The sequence below is a fragment of the Chamaea fasciata genome, unplaced genomic scaffold (assembly GCF_029207755.1).
Source record: "Chamaea fasciata isolate MVZ Bird 193981 ecotype frontalis unplaced genomic scaffold, bChaFas1.0.hap1 SCAF_21, whole genome shotgun sequence".
Lineage (NCBI taxonomy): Eukaryota > Metazoa > Chordata > Aves > Passeriformes > Sylviidae > Chamaea > Chamaea fasciata.
In genome coordinates, this window is record NW_027094106.1 from 808,639 (window position 1) to 828,339 (window position 19,701).

General features: G+C 50.4%; 1 protein-coding gene across 5 annotated transcripts in view; it reads left to right on the plus strand.

Annotated features, from left to right (window-relative positions):
• The window catches only part of LOC136299965 (S-adenosyl-L-methionine-dependent tRNA 4-demethylwyosine synthase TYW1-like), a 94,631-nt gene that overhangs the window by 18,606 nt on the left and 56,324 nt on the right, over positions 1-19,701 (plus strand). For all 5 annotated transcript variants that reach the window (XM_066202012.1, XM_066202011.1, XM_066202008.1 and 2 more), the window contains exons 9-10: positions 10,841-10,893; positions 13,893-14,011. In XM_066202012.1, coding sequence (XP_066058109.1) covers positions 10,841-10,893; positions 13,893-14,011 — 172 coding nt within the window. The remainder of the gene's footprint in view (positions 1-10,840; positions 10,894-13,892; positions 14,012-19,701) is intronic.

A 19,701-nucleotide genomic window follows, 5' to 3' on the forward strand; every position in this document is an offset into this window, starting at 1 on the left:
GAGCTTCCTTTTGCTGCTCACATGGAGACTAAAGGGAGTTTAGTCTGATTTCTTTTCTCTCTTGAGGTGGAGTGTGCTTGGTTTGCTGCTAAATCAGTATTATAATGACGCTGTTAAGGTTGGAAAAGGTCTTTAAGATCATCAAGTTCAACCACCACCACCACCCCCGTGTTCAGCACTGAAGCATGACCTCAGGTGCCACCTCCTCACATTTATTTGGCACTTCAGGCATGGGGACTGCCCCACTTCCCTGAGCTCTCTCCTGAAGCTCCTGAGAATGCCCCAGTGTCAGTGAGAGCTGAGCTCTGGAGTGTGGCAGGTCCAGCTGTGCACCCCAGCCCTGCTGCTCCCAGGGCCCGGCTGCTCTTTGGCCTGAGCTTTGCAGTGCCTGGAGTGTTCTGCCCAGCCTGTGGATGCCAGCTTTGGTCACTGGGTTTGCATCAGCCTTGGCACAGCTGGAAAGCAAAGAGCCATTCGTTAACTGTGTGAGAAATGACCCAAGGGCTCAGCAAGGAGTGGCAGAGACTTTGCCTCCTCCTGATGGTCCCCAGGGAGCTGCTGCTGGCTGGGACCAGTGCAGGCCTTGGACCAGTCCATCTTTACAGCCTCAGTCCTGAAGGCTGTGGTGTGGTGGCAGTTACTTTGGTTTTGTTTTCATGCATTTGACTTTGTGTTGTTTATATTTTACTTTGTTTTGTGTTTAAGGTGGCAGTCTTTCGTTTTTATTTATTCATTTATTTAATTACTGCTAAAGAAAACGGGGGATAGGGGCAGTGCTCTGTGCTGGCCCTGTGATCTCTATGGTGGTTGGAGCATTTCCCCTTGGCTCAGTCTCACCACTCCCTGCTGGTTTGAGTTTGGGTGGATGGAACTGTGTTTTGTACAAAGTAGCCATTTGGAAAATAAAGCCCTGCTGGAGGGAAGGTCACCCTCCTACCATAATTTTGACTTAAAGAAGGCTCCCCAGAGAGCTCTGATTTCCTTGTGACACTCCAGGGACGGGAATTCATTATCCTGGTAAGTGGGTCCACGTTTCTCCCTTCCTGCAGTGCTCATGGTAGTGCCAGTATTGGAGCCACTGATAGGATCTGCTGACATTAAGCTGCACTTTCAAAGACTCTAAACTGTTGTGTCCTTACAGCCCAGCTGCCTCTCTCAGCTCTCCCTCCTCTGCTGCTCACCAAATTCTTCAGTGGTCACTCAGCTGTGAAAAAGAGAAGCTGCGTTGTTTTTCTTTTTAATGTCATATAACATTTTTTCCTGTAAATAACACACCAGGAAGGCTTAATGGCTACAAAAATAAAACAATTCCCTTCTTCCCTCAGCATCATTCCTCCTAAAAGAACAAGTGCAGTGTAGTCAAAAGATTATCTCATTTATTTTGCACCCACTGGTTTCTTTGGGTGTAAGCTCAGTGTCTTTTCAAGAGTATCCCTGAGGGCATAATTAGCCCAGGAGAAGGAAAATGAGTATTAGTGCTTCAGGGGGAGCTGTTCTTTGATACTGCAGTTGCATAACAGAGGTTTTCCTTGGCAAAGCATCTCCTTATACCATGGTAGTGCTCACTGTGGATTCACCTTCAAAGCAATTTACCTTCCTGGAGGTAAAGGGAACAGTGCTTAAGCAAAGGTTTTTATTTTAGCCCTGGCATTGAATATTGGCTAAATTTAGCCTCCCCATTGGGTTGCAGAGGTGTGAGCCATTGGAGCTACCTGCCTGCAGATGCCTTGATAACTCAGCAAGAGCTGCTTTTGAAAGTCCCAGCCAGAGACAACACAATTCCAATTCCATTTCCATCAGCATCCAGCCCTGCCTGAAACACCACCACAGCACTGAGGCTTTGGTGGTGCCGTGGGGGAGAGGCTGGCAATGGTTGTGTGTTGGTTTGCAGTGCTCCTGGTAGTGCTTCAGTCATTCTGTGTTCAGGTAGCCTGAAAGAAATGAACTGAAAATAAAAACAAACTTTCCATGTTCACATTTTCTGTGGTGCTTAGTGAATACAGCCCAATTTTGGGGTTGCTTGTAAATTTTTGACACAATCCCTTCTGGTCTGAAAGTTGCTTTTGCTTGGCCTGGGTGCCAGGAGGATTTGGTGTAGGGTGAAGGACTGGTGAGCCTTTCCAGTGTTCCTGATTTCTCAGGAAGTGCATTTAAATCCATGGTGAGCTTTAGAGAGAGTCTCAAGCTGCTGTTTCAATAGGAAAGATGAAAGCAGAAAAACACAGTGGAGTTTTCTTTTCCTGTAAAACAAACAAAACCCCAAAACGCCGTTCTGTATGTCAGGGGGGGTCAGGTTGGATCTCAGGAAAGGTTCTTCCCCCAGAGGGTGCTGGGCACTGGCCGGGCTCCCCAGGGAATGGGCACAGCCTGAGGCTGCCACAGCTCCAGGAGCTCCCAGGGATGCCCAGGGTGGGATTGTTGGGGTGTCTGTGCAGGGCCAGGGGCTCTACTGGATGATCCCTGTGGTCCCATCCAGTCATGACTCAGGGACTGACCATGACTTTGTGCTCTGCTGGGGTTGGTGCCATCATTAGTCACAGCTGCTCCTGGATTTGCCAAATGTTTTATTGACGCTGATGGTCTGACTGAAGCCAACCACGTCCAGCTGGATGCTGGCAGCTAGGAGAGGGATTGTTCACTGCCTGCCTGAGCTATTTGGAGCTCAGACATGATGTGTCTCAGTGCCGGCCACCTCCATCAGCCCTGTCATGTCACAGGGGTTGTTCAGCAGCCCGGGGTTGGCTCTGACGCACTTCCCTCAACGGGGCAGGTACGGAACAGGAGCAATGAGCCCAAAGCCCTGACAGCTGAGTGCTTGCTGAGGAGGCTCCAATGGGGAATGGCTTTTCACTGCCAGAGGGCAGGGATAGATGGGATGTTGGGGAGGAATTGTGCCCTGTTAGGGTGGTGAGGCCCTGGCACAGGGTGCCCAGAGAAGCTGTGGCTGCCCCTGGATCCCTGGCAGTGCCCAAGTCCAGGCTGGATGGGGCTTGGGGCACCCAGGGGTAGTGGAAGGTGTCCCTGCCCATGGCAGGGGTGGCACTGGCTTTAGATCCCTTCAGGTCAGACCATTCCAGGATTTCTGAAGCTGCTTACACTGTGTTTCTGCCATGCTCTTTGCTTTGCTCTCTCCTGCTGTAACAGGACCAAGCAAATCCCTGCTCTCCCTGCCTGGCAGCACAGTGGGAATGGGTTAATGATTCCAAAGGCTGACCCTGCTGACATTGGATAAATTATTCTGTCCCGTAAGGACAGTTTTGCTGCAGTTCAGTTGGTTCTGTCCTTACTGCTTAAGGAAGGCTACAATTTAGCCCCAGGGTTCCCAGCACACCTCTATTTTACTTGTCTCCAAAGACCAGTGGTGCATTAAGAGAGAGCTTTTATTTGAAATAGACTGGGCCTCAGCAGCCACTTAAACTGTTGTGCTCTGTCTTTGTGCTGCAGCTGAAGCTGTGCTTTGGCCTGTGGCTTTTAGTGGCAGAGGTCAGGCAAGAGGCTGACTTCAGAAAAATACTGAAGGCTGGGTTGCTGGGTGTCTTGGTTTAGGAACCTAACCCCCAACACTGGGTTTTCAAGTCAAGTGCTCACCAACCTGGAGTTGAGTTTTTTAAAAGCTTTGATGGCTTTTGCTGCCCTTCTCGGGCTGAGGTTCCCAGTGCCTGCAGCTCTTGTGCCCAGCTGAGCCTGCCTCTCTGTGCTGAGCCTTTGGAGTGTCCAGCATGTGGAAATGGGATCTCAAGGCATGGCACAGACACATGACAGAGATCCCAGCGTTTGGGATCTGGCAGGCTTTGGGAGGAGCTGTTTAACTCCAGGTGGCACTAGCAGCCCACAGCTGGCTCCGAGATTGGTGACACTGGTGCAGTCCCCAGAATGTGCCACAGAAATCCAATACTGGCCGTGGGCAGATTAAAAATAACTTTGCTAACTAACAAATTACTCCTGGTGAGCAGAATAAATACAGTGTCCAAACCCAGGCACAGAGAAGATTTGATCAATTCCTTAGGAAATGTCTGTAAATAGAGGGCAAACACGCAGGTAAAAGGAAGGAGTCCAGGCAGCAGAAGGTGCTTAAGCCCCACTGTGTGGGAGCTGCCAGGAGCTTGTGGAGAGCTGACTGCAATTCTGATGTGCTGGTACAGCTGTAGCACCTGAGCAGGAGCAGAGGAGATGGGAAAATGATGTTTAGGGGGCTGATTCTTCTCTTGCGTGTTACCAGAGCTGGTAGAATAACCCCCTGTGTAACAGAGGAAAATAAAAATAAACACATTTATAATTGAAGTGCATCCTTTTTTTGGTTTGTTTTGGGTTTTGGCAGGGCTTTGGGGAGTATTGAGCTTTGAAATTAAGTCTAAGCTGGAACAAAGTACAGGATATGTTCAGGCAAGGGTAAAATTTGCTGTCCTTTCTTCGTACTGTGACACTCGCCGCACACAAGGGGACAGTTCAGACAAATGGAAATGTGGAGAAGGGAATGTGCCCTGAATGACTGAAAAATGTCTCAGGAAAACAGAAAAGAGATGCAGCTCACAGCAGTCAGCAGTTCTGTCTGTTACCTTTTGGGTATGTTCTGGGTGGTTCAGGAGGAGATTTGTGCAGGTGGGACCTCCCATTCCACACTTCAGCCAAAGCTGACCCTGAGCTACGGCTCTTGAAAATGCCAAGTGCTTGCAGATTTCTTGAGTTTTTCTGTGAGTAAAGAACTGCAGAATCCCAGACTAGTTTTGGTTGGAAAGGATCTTAAAGCTTGTCTCATCCCACTGTCCCAGACTGCTCCAACCTGGCCTTGGACACTTCCAGGGATCCAGGGGCAGCCACAGCTTCTCTGGGCACCCTGTGCCAGGGCCTGCCCACCTTCACAGGGCACAATTCCTTCCCAATATCCCATCTAATCCTGCCCTCTGGCAGTGGGAAGCCATTCCCCATGGGAATGGCTGAATCACCAGTTGGATTGGTTGATCTTTGAGGTCCCTTCCAACCCAAACCGGTCCATGATCCCTTTTTGGGAATGCTCTGACTTGGTGATGCTTTTGAACAAAGGAGCCAGATACATCCCAAATCACAAGCCTTTTGTACTTTTTAAGAGATTTCAAAAAGACAATCTAAAATAGGTCTTATAGGACCTGGTAACAATTTCTTCAAAGTTGAGTAGTTCTAGAAATGAACCTGGAGGTGTTTCTTGTCATGCTTGGGCAATCTGAAAAATTCCACTTCCTGGAGTCCCCTTCTTTCTGGATTTGTGTAAAATACTGATTTAATCTGAACAGGTTTTCCCTCACCAGGGAAATTTCTTGTTGTTGTTATTATTATCATTACTATTATTATTATTATTATTGTTACTAATATTTTTAATTTCCAAGTATTCTTTGTCTTTTGGGTGGTGACTCAAGCGCAGCAGATGTGTTTCCATGTGGAAAATGGTCCTTACAGGTGGTGGGCATGGATCCTGCTGTGTCACTGACCTTCAGCTCTGTCCTGTTACACTGCACTCCTTCAGAACTGCAGGAGATTGGGAATTCTTTCCCTGTAAACCTTCTGCTAGTGTGAGATTGCCCTGAGCTGCAGTTCTAGCAGATAATCACTGCCTCAGAGCAGTGATTTTATTGCAGGAGAGTTGTGGGTAGCCCCACACAGAGATGTCAGTTGTACCTTGCTCGTCTCAGGGCAGCCCTCTGACAACCAGGAGAGTTTGAGGCCTCGGAGTGGCTTTCCCCAGCTCCCAGTGCCTGCACTCCTGGAGAAGGATGGCTCGGTCTTTTCCCCGTGGTTTTTGGAGCTTTTTCAAGTAGTGATCTCCTTCTTTCTTTCGGTATTGGATCTTTTGCTTTGGGATTTTGGGTCAAAGGAAACTTTTGGTGGTGCAAAGATCTGAACTGGGAGGTGGCAACCAGGCAGGGGTTGTCCCCTGTGCTGGCACTGCTGGGCCACCTCCAGTCCTGGGGGTACAATACAGACCCTGAGGGGCTGGAGCGTGTCCAGGGAAGGGAACAGAGCTGGGAAGGGTCTGGAGCCCCAGGAGCAGCTGAGGGAGCTGGGCAAGGGGCTGAGCCTGGAGAAAAGGAGGCTCAGGGGGGACCTTGTGGCTCTGCACAACTCCCTGACAGGAGGGGACAGCCGGGGGGGTCAGGCTCTGCTCCCAGGGAACAGGGACAGGAGGAGAGGGAACGGCCTCAGGCTGGGCCAGGGGAGGCTCAGGTGGACATCAGCAGGAATTTCTCCATGGAAAGTGTGGTTAGGCCTTGGCAGGAGCTGCACAGGGAGGTTTGGAGTCCCCATCCCTGGAGATGCCCAAGGAAGGGCTGGATATGGCACTCAGGGCTCTGAGCTGGGGACAAGGTGGGAATGGGGCACAGCTGAAACTTGATGACCTTGGAAGTTTTTTGTAACCTCAAGGATTCAGTGTGTGTGGGTTTTGTTCTGGACATTTTGCCACCTGGGGATAGTTCGCAATCCCTGAAGGCTGCTCAGCACAGCTCTTAGAGTTTTTCAGAGAGTGCAGGTGGCGTGACACAGCTCCTGATATGGACAGTTGTGCCTGTAGAAATTCAGCTGATCTGCTCTGCTCTCAAGAATATCAGAACTGCTCAGTTATGGACATAATTCATCCATGTCCAGGAGTTTGGAAAGACTGGATGTGTGTCTGGCAGTGGTAAACTGGCAAACCACACCTTGAGCACCTGGATACTGAAATGTGCCCTGGGAATAGAGACAGCAGTGTCCTGGCTCAGTGCTGAGAGTTCAGCTGGGTCCTTCCATGAGTTCTTTGAGTTTCAGAGAAAGGACTTTTAAACTCTTATTTCCAGGATGGAGTGGAAACGCTGCAATGTGGTTCCACAGAGCTGAGCACAGTCCTGCCCCAGCCTCTAGAGCAATCAGGAGCTTTGACTTTGGCCATCTCTCCAGTTCCATGTCCCTCTGTGCTCTATTAAACTCCAGTTGGCCTGTCAGGGTGAGCAATCACCATGTGTTCCTCAGCCTGGTGTTACTGCCTGATAACACTCATTTCACCCCAAAGGTTGTTTAAAAGCTTAATTCACATCTATAAAAGTGACACTTAATTTCAGTGAAGTTTGGCAAGCTTCTGGGTCATCTGCAATTTATCATCTAGAGCAGGATCAACTCATACCCAGCTTCAGATGAGATGTTCTTTCCTTCAGTTGGGAGCTGAGCTGATTACTGTGAGCCTGCTTATAATTGAAGGAATCCTTTGCATATTAGACTGTGGAAATAATAAATAGATTGGTTTGTTCAGCTTTAGTGTCTGAAGGTACACAGGGCTGGAGCAGCAGGTCCATCAAACACTGGATTGTTTGGAAGGTGCTGTATCCAAATATCCACTTAGAGTTATTGGTCACGAGTCACAGCCCTATCAAGCAAGGGGGAAATGTGTTCACAGGGACTCCTGGCACCCAAAGCTCCAGACTTGGGGCCATCAGGAGGATTGGACTCAAGCGCCATTGGCCTTGGCAGAGCCACAGAGACGTTGTGGTAAAGTTGATGGAAGAGTGGAGCTGGCCTGAGCTTCCAGAAGGGAGGCTCAGCAGGAGCTGCAGTGTGGGAACAGGGCTGGAGACCCTCAGGCTGGCTTTGATCACATTTTTTCACGTTTCATTGGAAACTTTGCAGTAAGGTTATGCCTGTCCCCCTGTGCTGGCACTGCTGAGGTCACACCCCAGTCTTGGGGTCAGTTCTGGGCCCTCACTGCAGAGATGACATCGAGGGGCTAGAGTGTGTCCAGGGAAGGGAACAGAGCTGGGAAGGGGCTGGAGCCCCAGGAGCAGCTGAGGGAGCTGGGCAAGGGGCTCAGCCTGGAGAAAAGGAGCCTCAGGGGGGACCCTGTGGCTCTGCACAACTCCCTGACAGAAGGGGACAGCCGGGGGGGTCGGGCTCTGCTCCCAGGGAACAGGGACAGGAGGAGAGGGAACGGCCTCAGGCTGGGCCAGGGGAGGCTCAGGGTGGATTTTTGGAAAATTTCTTCACTGAAAGGGAGTCTAGCCCTGGCACAAGCTGTGCAGGACAGTGGTAGAGTCCCCATCCCTGGAGGGGTTTTACAGCCCTGTGGATGTGGCACTTGGGGACACGGGGCAGTGGTGGGGAATGGTTGAGCTTTATGATCTCAGAGGGTTCCCCAGCCAGAGCAGTTCTGTGATTCTGGGCCACTACCACTTTCTTGCTTAACCTTTTGTCCTTTCTTTTGGCCCAGACTGCTCTTCTGCCTCCTTCCCAGCAGTGCAGCCAGTGCTGAAGAAAGGCTTTGCAGTGTTGTGGAGTCTGCTCTCCTGTAGCAGGGGTGGAACAAGTGTCCAGCCTTGGTCTCTGGTATTTTCTCTCATTCCCAAGTGTCAGAAGCTTGGCACGGCCAGCACCCAGTGCTGGGTGACCACACCTTCTCTCAATTCCCCACACAGTGCAGGACCCCAGTTCTGTGGCTTTAGGAGTTCTGCACATCTCTGCTGCTCCCTACTGTCCCCACAGCTGGGACTCCTGGCAGTGACAGAGATGAGTAACCCCCTCTCATCCCCAAAGCTGCCTGGTGTTTGTAAGACTGTTTTGATGTTGAACATGTACAATTTTCTGGGCCTTTAAAGGAAGCTGTGGGTGCTCCAGATGGTGGAAGTTGATTTAAGGAACTTAAGAGAAAATGCTGGAGCTCTGGAGCTTAGCACCTTGCTCAGTTCAGCTGCTTCCTCACTTCCCTCAAACAACTCAATAGCAGATCTGGGTGGGCATGTCCTATTTCCAATGTAATTTTTCTGCAAAACCCATTTGAAAGCAGCCATTTTGCTGTTACTGACAAGTGATCTGTGAGAAAATAATCTTATATGACTGCTGGTGCTGGATTTGGAGAAATGGGAAAAATAAGACTTGGGCTGTGCTAGGTGACAGCAGCAGAGTGTGCTTTGGACAGCTGTATTAGAGGGAGGAGGAATGCAGCACCTTTTCAGCTCTCATCCACTAATCCTGTAAGGAGACACAGTTTAGCAGGGCAGGGAGGTCTCGGCTGAGATCAGACCTTGCTGGACGAGCTGTTTGCAGAGAAAAGCTGTAGAAAGAGGCAGGACAGAGCCAGGGCAGGGAGGTGTTGGGTTCCAGGCACGTGCAGCTGTGCATGTGTGGAACCTGCCCCTGGAACCTGCACCAGCATCTTCTGGGCCTCAGCCAGTCCGAGGTGGGGTGTCCCCAGGAATGCACCTGCCTTTCAGGACTGTCTTAGAAGGGCTGTCACAGAATCCAGAATGGTTTGGGCTGGAAGGGACCTTAAAGGGACAGGGCAGGGACACCTTCCACTATCTCAGGTTGCTCCACACCCTGTCCAGCCTGGCCTTGGACACTTCCAGTGATCCAGGGGCAGCCACAGCTTCTCAGGGCACCCTGTGCCAGGGCCTGCCCACCCTCCCAGGGAACAATTCCTTCCCAGTATCCCATCCATCCCTGCCCTCTGGCAGTGGGAAGCCATTCCCTGTGTCCTGTCCCCCCCATCCCTTGTCCCAAGTCCCTCTCCAGCCTTCTTGCAGCAGAGGTCACTCTGCCTGTACATTCCTGTGTGAGGGGATGGATCAAACACCATCAGGTGGAGTTGGCAGAGGAGCTTGGGCAGGTCCCTGCTGGGTTTGAGTGGCAGGAGCAGAGCATTGTTTGATTCCTTGTTAGCCCTGCCTGTGTGCACACAGTTTAATTTCTGCCTGCTGCAGCTGGTGTGGCATCTGCTGCTCCTGGCTGGCTCAGTGTCCTTGCAGGTGTGAGGGACTTTGGTATGCCGTTGCTCTTGCTGGGACCTTGCTGTGCCAGAGCTGCTCAGGGACAGGTGAGCAGGGTAGGGCACTTGTGCTGCTGCTCTGTGGAGGAGCTGAAGGCCAGTTTGCTGAGCTGAAGGCTTTTTCCCTGTTACATTTGTTCTGGTTGGCAGAAGAAGACTTGACAGCTAAGTTTGATATTTTTCCTTCCCTTGAAAGTGTTAATAAGAGCAGCAGCCTGCAGTAGGGAGCTGAGAGGTGCTGGGTTTGGGAACAGCCAGGCCAGTGACGTATGAACGCCACTGTGAGGGACACAGTGAGGCGTCTCAAATCCCTCTTATTTTTATGCTGATTTTTGAAGGGACTTTTAATCCTTTGGACATACTGGCCTCTAAGCACTTCTACCAAACGGGAATATAACCCCACTCGAGCAGTTTGGGTAAAAATAGCACTTGGTGCTTAACAAACGTTGTGCAATTAATCCTCCAGGACCCATTGGAATGGAATTGTGTTGATCTTGGCTGGGGAATGAGGAGCTGATCTGAGCTCAGCTTTCCTTTGGGTGTGGAAGGTCAGCTCTCTCACCGTGGCTGCCCCGGAACCAGTGGGGTGGAACTGGTGAAGCTCAGGTGGGTTTCAGGCTGAGCCCTGGTTGTGTTCCCTGGTTGCAGTTCCCAGCTGCACTGGGAATCAGCTCCTGTCCTTCAGGCTGGGACAGGGATCCTGGGTTGTGAGTAGGAGGCTGTTCTGGGGTCATGGCCTGGGGCCAAGGGGATGCTCCTGGTTCCTTGTCCTGTTCCTTGGGTCTCTGAGCTGTCCCACAGCCTGGGTTAGCCAGTCTCTGCCAACCAGTCCATGCAGGAGTCCCCTGGGCACCCTGATTCAAACCAGACTCAGCGATATCAGTACGTGTCCCACTAAAAGAAACCATTTCCAGTTGGCTGAGGTCCCTGGAGTGGCACTGCCATTGCTGGTGGTGTCACCTTGGGGCCCCTGGGGAAGAGCAGCATTGAGTCCACAGTGTCAGTCACTCTGGGTACCACTTGGTATATTTTGTATATCAGTTCTTGCAGACTAAACTCAATTGATCTGTGCTTTGTTGTCAGGTTATAAACTCATTGGGAGCCATTCTGGGGTGAAGCTCTGCCGATGGACAAAGGTATGCTCTGTTTCCTTTTCTTATTTCATAAATAAAAACAAAGCTAGAGACTTGCTCAGGTATTCCAATTTCCTGATGAAATATCATTTAAAAATGTGCTATTATTTGCACAAACACAAATTCCATCTTCCAAGCTATAACCTTGCATTTCCAGCTATTAAAATCCCTCTGCAAAGAGTGAGAATACAGTTGTGGCACAGAACTGGGAACATCCTTTTCTGGTTTTTCCTGTTGTTTTGCTGCTAAAACATCTTCTGCCTGCTGAAATCCACGTGTGGAAAAGGTGGGAAGGTTGTATCCCTGGTGTGAGGTTGTGGAATGGGGATAACTCAGCCATTGCCACACCTGAGCAGGCATGTGAGGCTGTTTGAACCCCTGTCCTGGGGGTGGGTTGTGACAGTCAGGGCTCCCCTGGTTCTCAGCACTTACCCGATCAGATTTCCAAGGGAAGGTGTTGTTTGATTTCACTGTTGTTAATGATTCCCTGCTCTGTGGGGTGTGTGTGCATGTGGCTGTGTACAGTGCCTGTGGGCGTGAGCACAACTGTGTGATGCAGCTTCCTTCCAGCCCTAGATGTGGATCTTGAAGGAGCTGGAACTCTGTAGCTTTTCAAGCAGTTTCCAGACTTAAAAACATTCCCAGCAAAGGCACAAAGCCCTGGAGAGCAAACTGCAGCCCCTTCAGGGGGATTGTGGTTTCAGCTCTCCTTGGCAGGTCCCTCTGGAGCTCACAGGTCCCTGATGTTGTACATTTGGGGGGCAACATTGATCAGAGAATCATTAAGGATGGAAAAAACCCTCTGAGGTCGTGAAGTCCAACCACTCCCCCAGCACTGCAAGGTCACCATTAACTCGTGTCCCCAAGTGCCACATCCACAGGGCTGTTAAACCCCTCCAGGGATGGAGACTCTGCCACTGCCCTGGGCAGCTGTGCCAGGAACTGACCATCCCTTGAGTGAAGGAATTTTCCAAAAATCCACTCTGAGCCTCCCCTGGCCCAGCCTGAGGCCGTTCCCTCTCTTCCTGTCCCTGTTCCCTGGGAGCAGAGCCCAACCCCCCCGGCTGTCCCCTCCTGTCAGGGAGTTGTGCAGAGCCACAAGGTCCCCCCTGAGCCTCCTTTTCTCCAGGCTGAGCCTCTTTCCCAGCTCCCTCAGCTGCTCCTGGGGCTCCAGACCCTTCACCCACAGTGTTGCAACTTCCTGCACCCTTGAACATCCCTGGATGGGAACCTCTGGAATCAGCACCTTGTTAAGATGTCAGCACATCTGTAATTCCTGTGCCCTGGCAGTGATCAGTCCTTGCTGTCTGAGATCTTTGCTGCGTGATTGACTTTGTTTCGTTTTGAAAGAGCCCTTAGGATGCCGTCCCAGGGTGGGCTGCAGAGAGTTTTCATGGCAGTGCCTGGTGTCAACGAACTGTTTCATCAAGAGCCTTGTTCTCTCCTGAGCAGCGTTGGGAGCCCACCCTGGGCTGTCAGGAGTGCTTTAGCATGCACTGATCCCACTGCTGCTCTGCTGGTCACTCTTCCACCCATTTCTCTCTTCTGTCATTTTCAGTGGCTGACATGATCACAAAATGTTTAAAGAAAAACTTGCCAAACCTCAACATTGTGACTGAGAAAGCCAGAGAACCTATTTTTATGAAAGGCCCAGACTTTAATGCAGCACGGTAAAGCCGTTTCACAAAATAAATAGCAGCTCTGTGTGCTTAGATGGGCCCACACTATTTTTAGCTTAAGCAGGAATTGAATGTAAAGTCTTCTAATAAATTGAGCTGAAATTGGTTCCAGGCAGTGGCTTTGCCTTGGGTTCACACCAGTGTGTGAGTGTCTTCAGGAGCCTTTGTGGAGATTTGTATCAGAGGAAAGCAGGAGCAGGGCTGGCAGGATCAGTATTAAGTGGAGTTTCATAGAGGCATCTCAGATGGAAAAGATTGGCTTCTGTCAAATTCCAGAAAAAGCCAGAAACCCTACATGTTTCAGAAAGAGTCTGTTTGCCTTAGGAAAAGCCAAATATAACTTGCTCTCCTGAATTTGTGAATCTCCTGAATTTGTGAATCTCCTGAAGTCTCTGTCATTTGAAGGATGGGTAGAATCAACAGCATTTTCCATGTCATTTAATCTTCCACCTGTACAACCAGCTAGGGATTAGCTGTAGGTTTTTCCCTGCTGCTCCTTTCTGTTGGATCACCAGGACTCTCCAGGAAGAGGAAGGCAGATTAAAAGCTGCTGTGTTATATTTCAGATTTTCTCTTGAGAGTAGTAAAGTTTCTTTCTAATTTTTTATTATTTAACTGAGCTAATGAAAGACAGCCTTTCCTGCAAGCAGCCTGCATGTTAAATAGGAGTTGAATCCTGTTGGGAAAGCTGCTGTGGTTGTGCTGGGAAGGGAAATGCAGCATCCTGCTGGAGCCACTGTCGGCTGTGAATGAGGGTTTATAAGGTCAGGGCATTTATTTAATTTAGTGCTGCAAGAAATACTCTGCCAGATAAATGAAAAGAATGGAGTGTTCAGTAGGACAGCCTTGAAATGGATCCTTGTTGCTCCTGAGTGAGCTTTTTCCAGGAGCACTTCCTGCAGCTCAAGAGGCTTCACCTGCTCTTCATGGGCTGAGTCTGAAAAGCTGCAGGAGAGCACATTGTTGTGCTGGGGTCTGCCAGAGAAGGGACTGAGTGGTTTAAAGTTCTTTCTCCTCTAACACAGGGATGAGTTTGACCTCCTAAATGCAGTCAAGATCCATGAAAAGAGTCACATTTTATAGGGAGCTGGGAATTTCTCGGGGCGGGTGGCACTGGTGTCCCTCAGCCCTGCTCAGGGCATTTCTGGACTTGGAACTGAAGTCACAGGTGGCTGAAGGGAGCAGATCCACAGCTGTGCCCTCAGTTTAGCTCCAGAGGGGGAGTTTTGACTCCCGTGGTGTGTGTGTGTGTGTGTGTTCCCCTGCCCTCAGTTTGGCCCCAGGTGGGTTTTTAACTCTTGTGCTGTGTTTCCCTGCCCTCAGTCGATGCTGCGGGGCCGCGGGGGCTGCTACAAGCACACCTTCTATGGCATTGAGAGCCACCGCTGCATGGAGGCCACCCCCAGCTTGGCCTGTGCCAACAAGTGTGTCTTCTGCTGGAGGTAAGGCACCCAAGGGCTTTGGCCAGGGTGGGGGCTCTGTGGGACACAGCCAGCTGTCCCTGAGCCAGCTGTGCTCGGAGGAGTGTGGGCTGGCTATGTTGTGTGAACGCCCCCAGGTGCTGAGCAATGGCAAATGTCTTTGGAAATGGGACCATTTTCCGTATTTAAAGTAGCTTCACCCCCACCAATTCCATTGCTCTAAACAAGTGAAAAGTGATCACTCAGTAACTGTTGCCTTCTTAGAACAGCAGCTGATAAAATCCTAGAATCACTGAGGTAGAAAGAACCATCCAGGATCGTCCAGTCCAAGCTGTGCCTGATCCCCACCTTGTTACCACCCCAGAGCACTGAGTGCCACGTCCAGCTCTTCCTTGAGCATTTCCAGGAATGGGGACTCTAAACCTCCATGGGCAGCCCCTTCCAATTCTTGACCACGCTTTCCATGGAGAAATTCCTGCTGATGTCCACCCTGAGCCTCCCCTGGCCCAGCCTGAGGCCGTTCCCTCTCCTCCTGTCCCTGTTCCCTGGGAGCAGAGCCCGACCCCCCCGGCTGTCCCCTCCTGTCAGGGAGTTGTGCAGAGCCACAAGGTCCCCCCTGAGCTTTTCTCCAGGCTGGACAATCTGTCCTCAACTCAATGACTTCCTGTTGGTCAGGAAAATATCCCCTTTCCTTAGAGGATCGACTTTGTGGTGAATTCCTGAAGGAAAGGAGCTGTGCTGGATCCAAGCTGCTCTAGCACTACTCACTCACTCCTGCCTGGGCTTCCAAGGGAGGTGTGTGCCAGGCTGGGGGAGTGCAGGGCGGGATTGGGAAGAGAGGCTGAGGCTCAGCAGAAATGCCAGCAGTGACGTGAGAGTGCCTGGAGTGGGAGGACAGGGAGATTGTGCTTTGAGCTCTTTTGTTTTCCACCCTGCTAAGTCATCCCATGGGAGCTGTACTTCCTCTGGGACTTACACCTTACCCCAGGCTGCCGACAACACCCATTCCATCCCCCAGCCTGGGAGATGGTGGTCCAGCATCCCAGTGAGTATTCCCTGAGCAGCCTGAGCCAGTGGAAGGTGTCCCTGCCATGACAGGGAGTGGAATGACATGGGCTTGAGGGTCTCTTCCCATCCAAACCATTCTGGGATTCTGTGATATTATTTCCAAGCAAAACCAGCCAAATTCCTCTGGGTGGCTCTTTCTGTCTTTCCTAGTCGTCACATTTTAATAATGCAGATATTTCATGGGAGCATTTAAAGGACTGCCCTAACTTGTAGGGCTCTGGAAAGCTGTCTCCCATGTTAAATATGAGCATTGGACACTGGGCATCTTGTGCAGTTTGCATTTGGGAGTCTGTTCCAAAGTGTTCCTTGGTGCTCTGGATGGGGTTTCCTCATGCCCTGGCTGGGAAGGAGGCAGCAAGTGGCACCTTTAATCTGCAGCTTCTGCTTTGCTTCAGAGCAGGGCAGTGACTGGAAGGAAAACCTTCTGCTCGCGTCTGTTTTCCACGTGGTGTGCATGGAGTCCTTCAGTGGGACTGTGCTGGGGAGGGACATTACCCTGCCTGTGCTTGTCCCTCTGTCCCCACACACAAGGTACATCCTAAAGAGCAAACAAGAACGTGGTCAGGATGAGGGGCTTTGTTCCCAGCATTGCTTCACAGAGCATTTCCCAGTTTGTCTTCTAAATGCCCTCATTCAGGACTTTTTGGCAGCAGCCTGGATGTGGAATAGGTTGAATCAGGGAAATCCAGCAAGTGTGAACTGGAGAGTGCAGAAAATGATAAATGAGATAGTACAGATTTATCAGTAATTGATAAATCAGTCCATTAGTGTAGAGACCCAGACCCTGTGTGTCTAACTCATCATGCTGTCACTGTCACCTGTCACTTCAGAGGGATCTGGCAGCAGCAGCCTGGTGACAACGTGTGCTACAGTGCTCATTTTCCTGATGGCTACAGCCTGAATCACTGAGTGGAAGGAAACAGCTTCCCAGGACACTGAGCTCAGAGGGTTTAGCATTGATTCATTTATTTCCCTGTGGGTGAGGTGGGTGGCCGGTGTTGGACTCTCCTGTATGGAATGCTGTCTTCAGGCCTCCCCTGGAAACTGGAAGGTTTAAGTCGGAAAATGTAAGGCTCAGTTTGAGGCTCATCCCAGGACCTTAAGCTTGACTTAAACCAGAACTGCTACTGAAAGAAGATTTATTTTTGGTGATTTTTCCAGCTCCTGTGCCTGAGCTGCTGCGGCCTTCCTGTAGCTGTGAGAGGGATCTTGCCTCCCTCCTTGCCACACCCAATCCCTGCTGATCCTGTGCCACCCCAGCTCCCAAACCCTGCCGTCATGCCTATCTGTATTTCCTGTTTTATCTCCACACCTTGAAGATTGTTCAGTGTGTGAGACTGAAGTGGAGCTGCAGGCCCTGGTGGCTGGGCAGGATAAACAAGGCAGCTCCTGAGCAGCAGGTGCCATCTGTGCTGGTGCAGACATGTGAAATCCCAGTTTTGATCTGCTGCTGGCAGAATGTTTTTCATACAGGTTTTGTGCTGGGCTCCTCAGCTCTGCATGCTGCCTTGCAGATAAGGCTGCTGGGATTCTTTCTTCTTGATCTCTTCTTTCAGGATGATGACATTTATAGATTGTGCCAATGTTTCCAAACAGCACAACCAGTGCGCGCTCCCTGGATGGCTGAAGGAAAGGCCAAAGAACCTGTTTATTCTCTCTTCCTCACTTTGGCAAGAAATGCTGCAGTTCAGCTGCTTTCCCTGGGAATTGGATATCACTGGAATTGGCTGGTCCTGACTGACACGTTTTGGTCCCAAACCAGTAATCTTGGAATCACAGAATGGTTTGGGTTGAGGCCCTAAAGGGCATCAGTTCCAACCCCTGCTGTGGGCAGGTCACCTCCACTAGAGCACATGGCTGGATCCAGTATCCAAACACCCTCAGAAAATTTGGAGTTATTGTCAGAGATGTGGCTTCACTCTGCACTGGATGCTCTCCTTGTCCCCCTTATCCCTGGGAGCGTTCACAGCTGCCAGGGTCCCCTCACTGTCTCGTGCTTCCCTGCCTGTCCCCTTCAGAGAGGTTGGGGATGCAGGATTATGTAGCAGCTTTTTGTGGGGACAGGAAAAGCAGACTGGGAGATGGGAACAGCTGGAGCTGTGTCAGGGAGGGTCAGGTTGGATTTTAGGGAAAGGTTCTTCTCCCAGAGGGTGCTGGGCACTGCCCAGGCTTCCTGGGGAATGGGCACAGCCCTGAGGCTGCCACAGCTCCAGGAGCTCCCAAGGGATGCCCAGGGTGGGATTGTTGGGGGTCTGTGCAGGGCCAGGGGTTGAACTGGGTGATCCTTGTGGTCCCTTCCATCTCAGGATATTCCATGGTCCTCCACGGTGGATTGTTTGGTGTCCCCCCAGGCAGCACTGAGGCTGTTCCATCACAAGCATTGAGGGGGGCACCCCACACCTTAATTACTGCAACATCCCCAGTCATAATCCTGTCCTCCAAGGGAGTCTGTCACTCTCCATCCCTGCTCCCAGCTGCTCACACTGGGACTGTGTCTCTTTAGCTTAATTGCCTAAATGGAAATGTGCAAGTGACCAAATCTTTTAATCAATTAGAGCAAGCGTGGGTTCGGAGCTCTGTGACATCTCCCTGCAGCACAGGCACCAGGCAGACCTGATCTGATGAGGGTTTTTGGCTCAGTGTCCAAAGCCCAATCAATTATTGTGGAGAGATGGAAGAGCTAAATAAGATTTAAATTAATAGGGTTTATTACTTTTGCATCTGAGGAGGAGGCAAACCAGACAGAGTGAAATATCCTGTGAAGAGATTGGCTCGTATTTCTTCTGCTCTAACTTTAATGCTTATACCTGTGCTTGGAGGTTTCAGGCTTTGCTTGTAGACAGCAACTGAAGTTGTGTTCAGACACTAAATCAGTGGGTGGCCAAAAGCCAGGCATCACAGTAAACCCTGCAAAATACAGAGATTAAAAATTAATAATCTCTCACAGGAGAAGTACTTAAGGTCTTTAAAAAATTAAGAAGAAACTGAAAACAGATGAAAACTAAAGCTTCTCCTTAGTAACTAACTTGTTTCCAGAGGATAAATTCTTCAGGAAAATGGGGAGTATTGATATCAAAGGAGTGGACACTGAAGGTTTGGAGCACCTGGAAGCTGAGCCTGAAAACTCAGGGAGTCTTTGTGTTTTCCTGGACTTGGACTTCTTGGAGGTCCTGGGACTTACTACAATCAGCACCCAAATTCATGGCCTCAGTAGTGAATATAAACAGATTATGGGCTGTGAAATGTCCATGCTGGGCCTTGGTTATCCCTACAGGGGTGGTGCCAGGTCCAGCAGTCACTGATGTGGGGCAGTGACTGGGGGCTTTGAAAGTGAATTTGCACTTTTGACATCCAAGTGAGTTTTGGAATAGTGTGGGAAGCTGTGCTGAGCAGGGTTCAGGGATGAGGTGGGGTGGGGGGACACAAGGACAAGATACTGAACATCACCTGCCTTTCAGGAGATTCTGCTCTCCAAAGAGGGAGCATCTCAGAGTTGGGATGAGCTTTTCAGCATGAGGCATCTTCCATCTATAAGGTTTCAATTGGAAGAGAATCACAGAATTCTTTTGGTTGGAAAAGCCCTCTAATATCCTTGAGTCCAGTTGTTTCCCCAGCACTGCCAAGGCCACCAGACCCTGTCCTCAAGAAGAAAAGGTACAGCCAGGATTCCGATTGTACCAGCAGGAACATTAAACATGGTTGGCTTGTGCATTGAGCAAACTCTTTTTGTGGTCTCCCTCTTTCTCCTCCCATCATTCCAGGCAAAGTCCTTGTGATCTCTTTTGTGTGTCCTTTCCTGGTCATGGCTGATGTTTTGCCTTCCCCTTTCTGCTGATGCCCCCGTGTTTTTGTGCTCCTCCTTTTGTTTGCAACTGGAGACTCACAAAGCTGCAGAAGAGTAGATTGATTTTGTTGTTCTGTCTTTGCTTTTTATTGCTGCAGTTTGCACTTCTGCCTTAACAGGGCTTCCAAAACTGCCACTTCTCCTGTACTTCTTTTCCCTTAAGCCCTTCTCTTCTGGAATCTCTCTGCTGGCTCTCAGGGTTCACTGAGACTGCTTCTTGAACTCTCCTTATTTTAATTCTGCTCCTGCCCTCCCTGGGAATGGTGTGCTCTGTCCTCTCATGTCACTGCCACCAGCACTTCCTCACCTTCTTGTTCCCCACCAGGTATCACCCTGGGTCAGTCGATGCCTGCAGTAAATGATATTTTATACCTGAGCTGTATCTGCCCTCAGAGCTTCTCAATAACCATTTGCAGAATGTGTAAAGCAAAAGCTGATTTATTAACGTAGTCCCCAAACGTCTGGGGAGGCAGATCACAGCCCCAGGGAAGCTGCACCTTCACAGGACTCCCAGGACCTCCCAGGGACACTGAGAATGCTGTCCCCTGCTCCTGCTGGATCAGAGGTGTGCTGACACTGCAGGGGAAGCTGGATGGCAGCAGGCTGGGTGGCTGGGGAGATTGCAGGGGAGCCAGCAGGCGCTTCCCGTCATGTTCTCTGCAGTCTATGGGGCTGTGGCACTGAGGTGTCTCTCAGAAGGAGCAAACCAAACCTGTTTCACACCTGCAATCTCTGCTAAAATCAAGGTTTTCTGCTGTGTGTGGGTTTGGATGAGATTTCATTTTACTTGTGTTGTTTT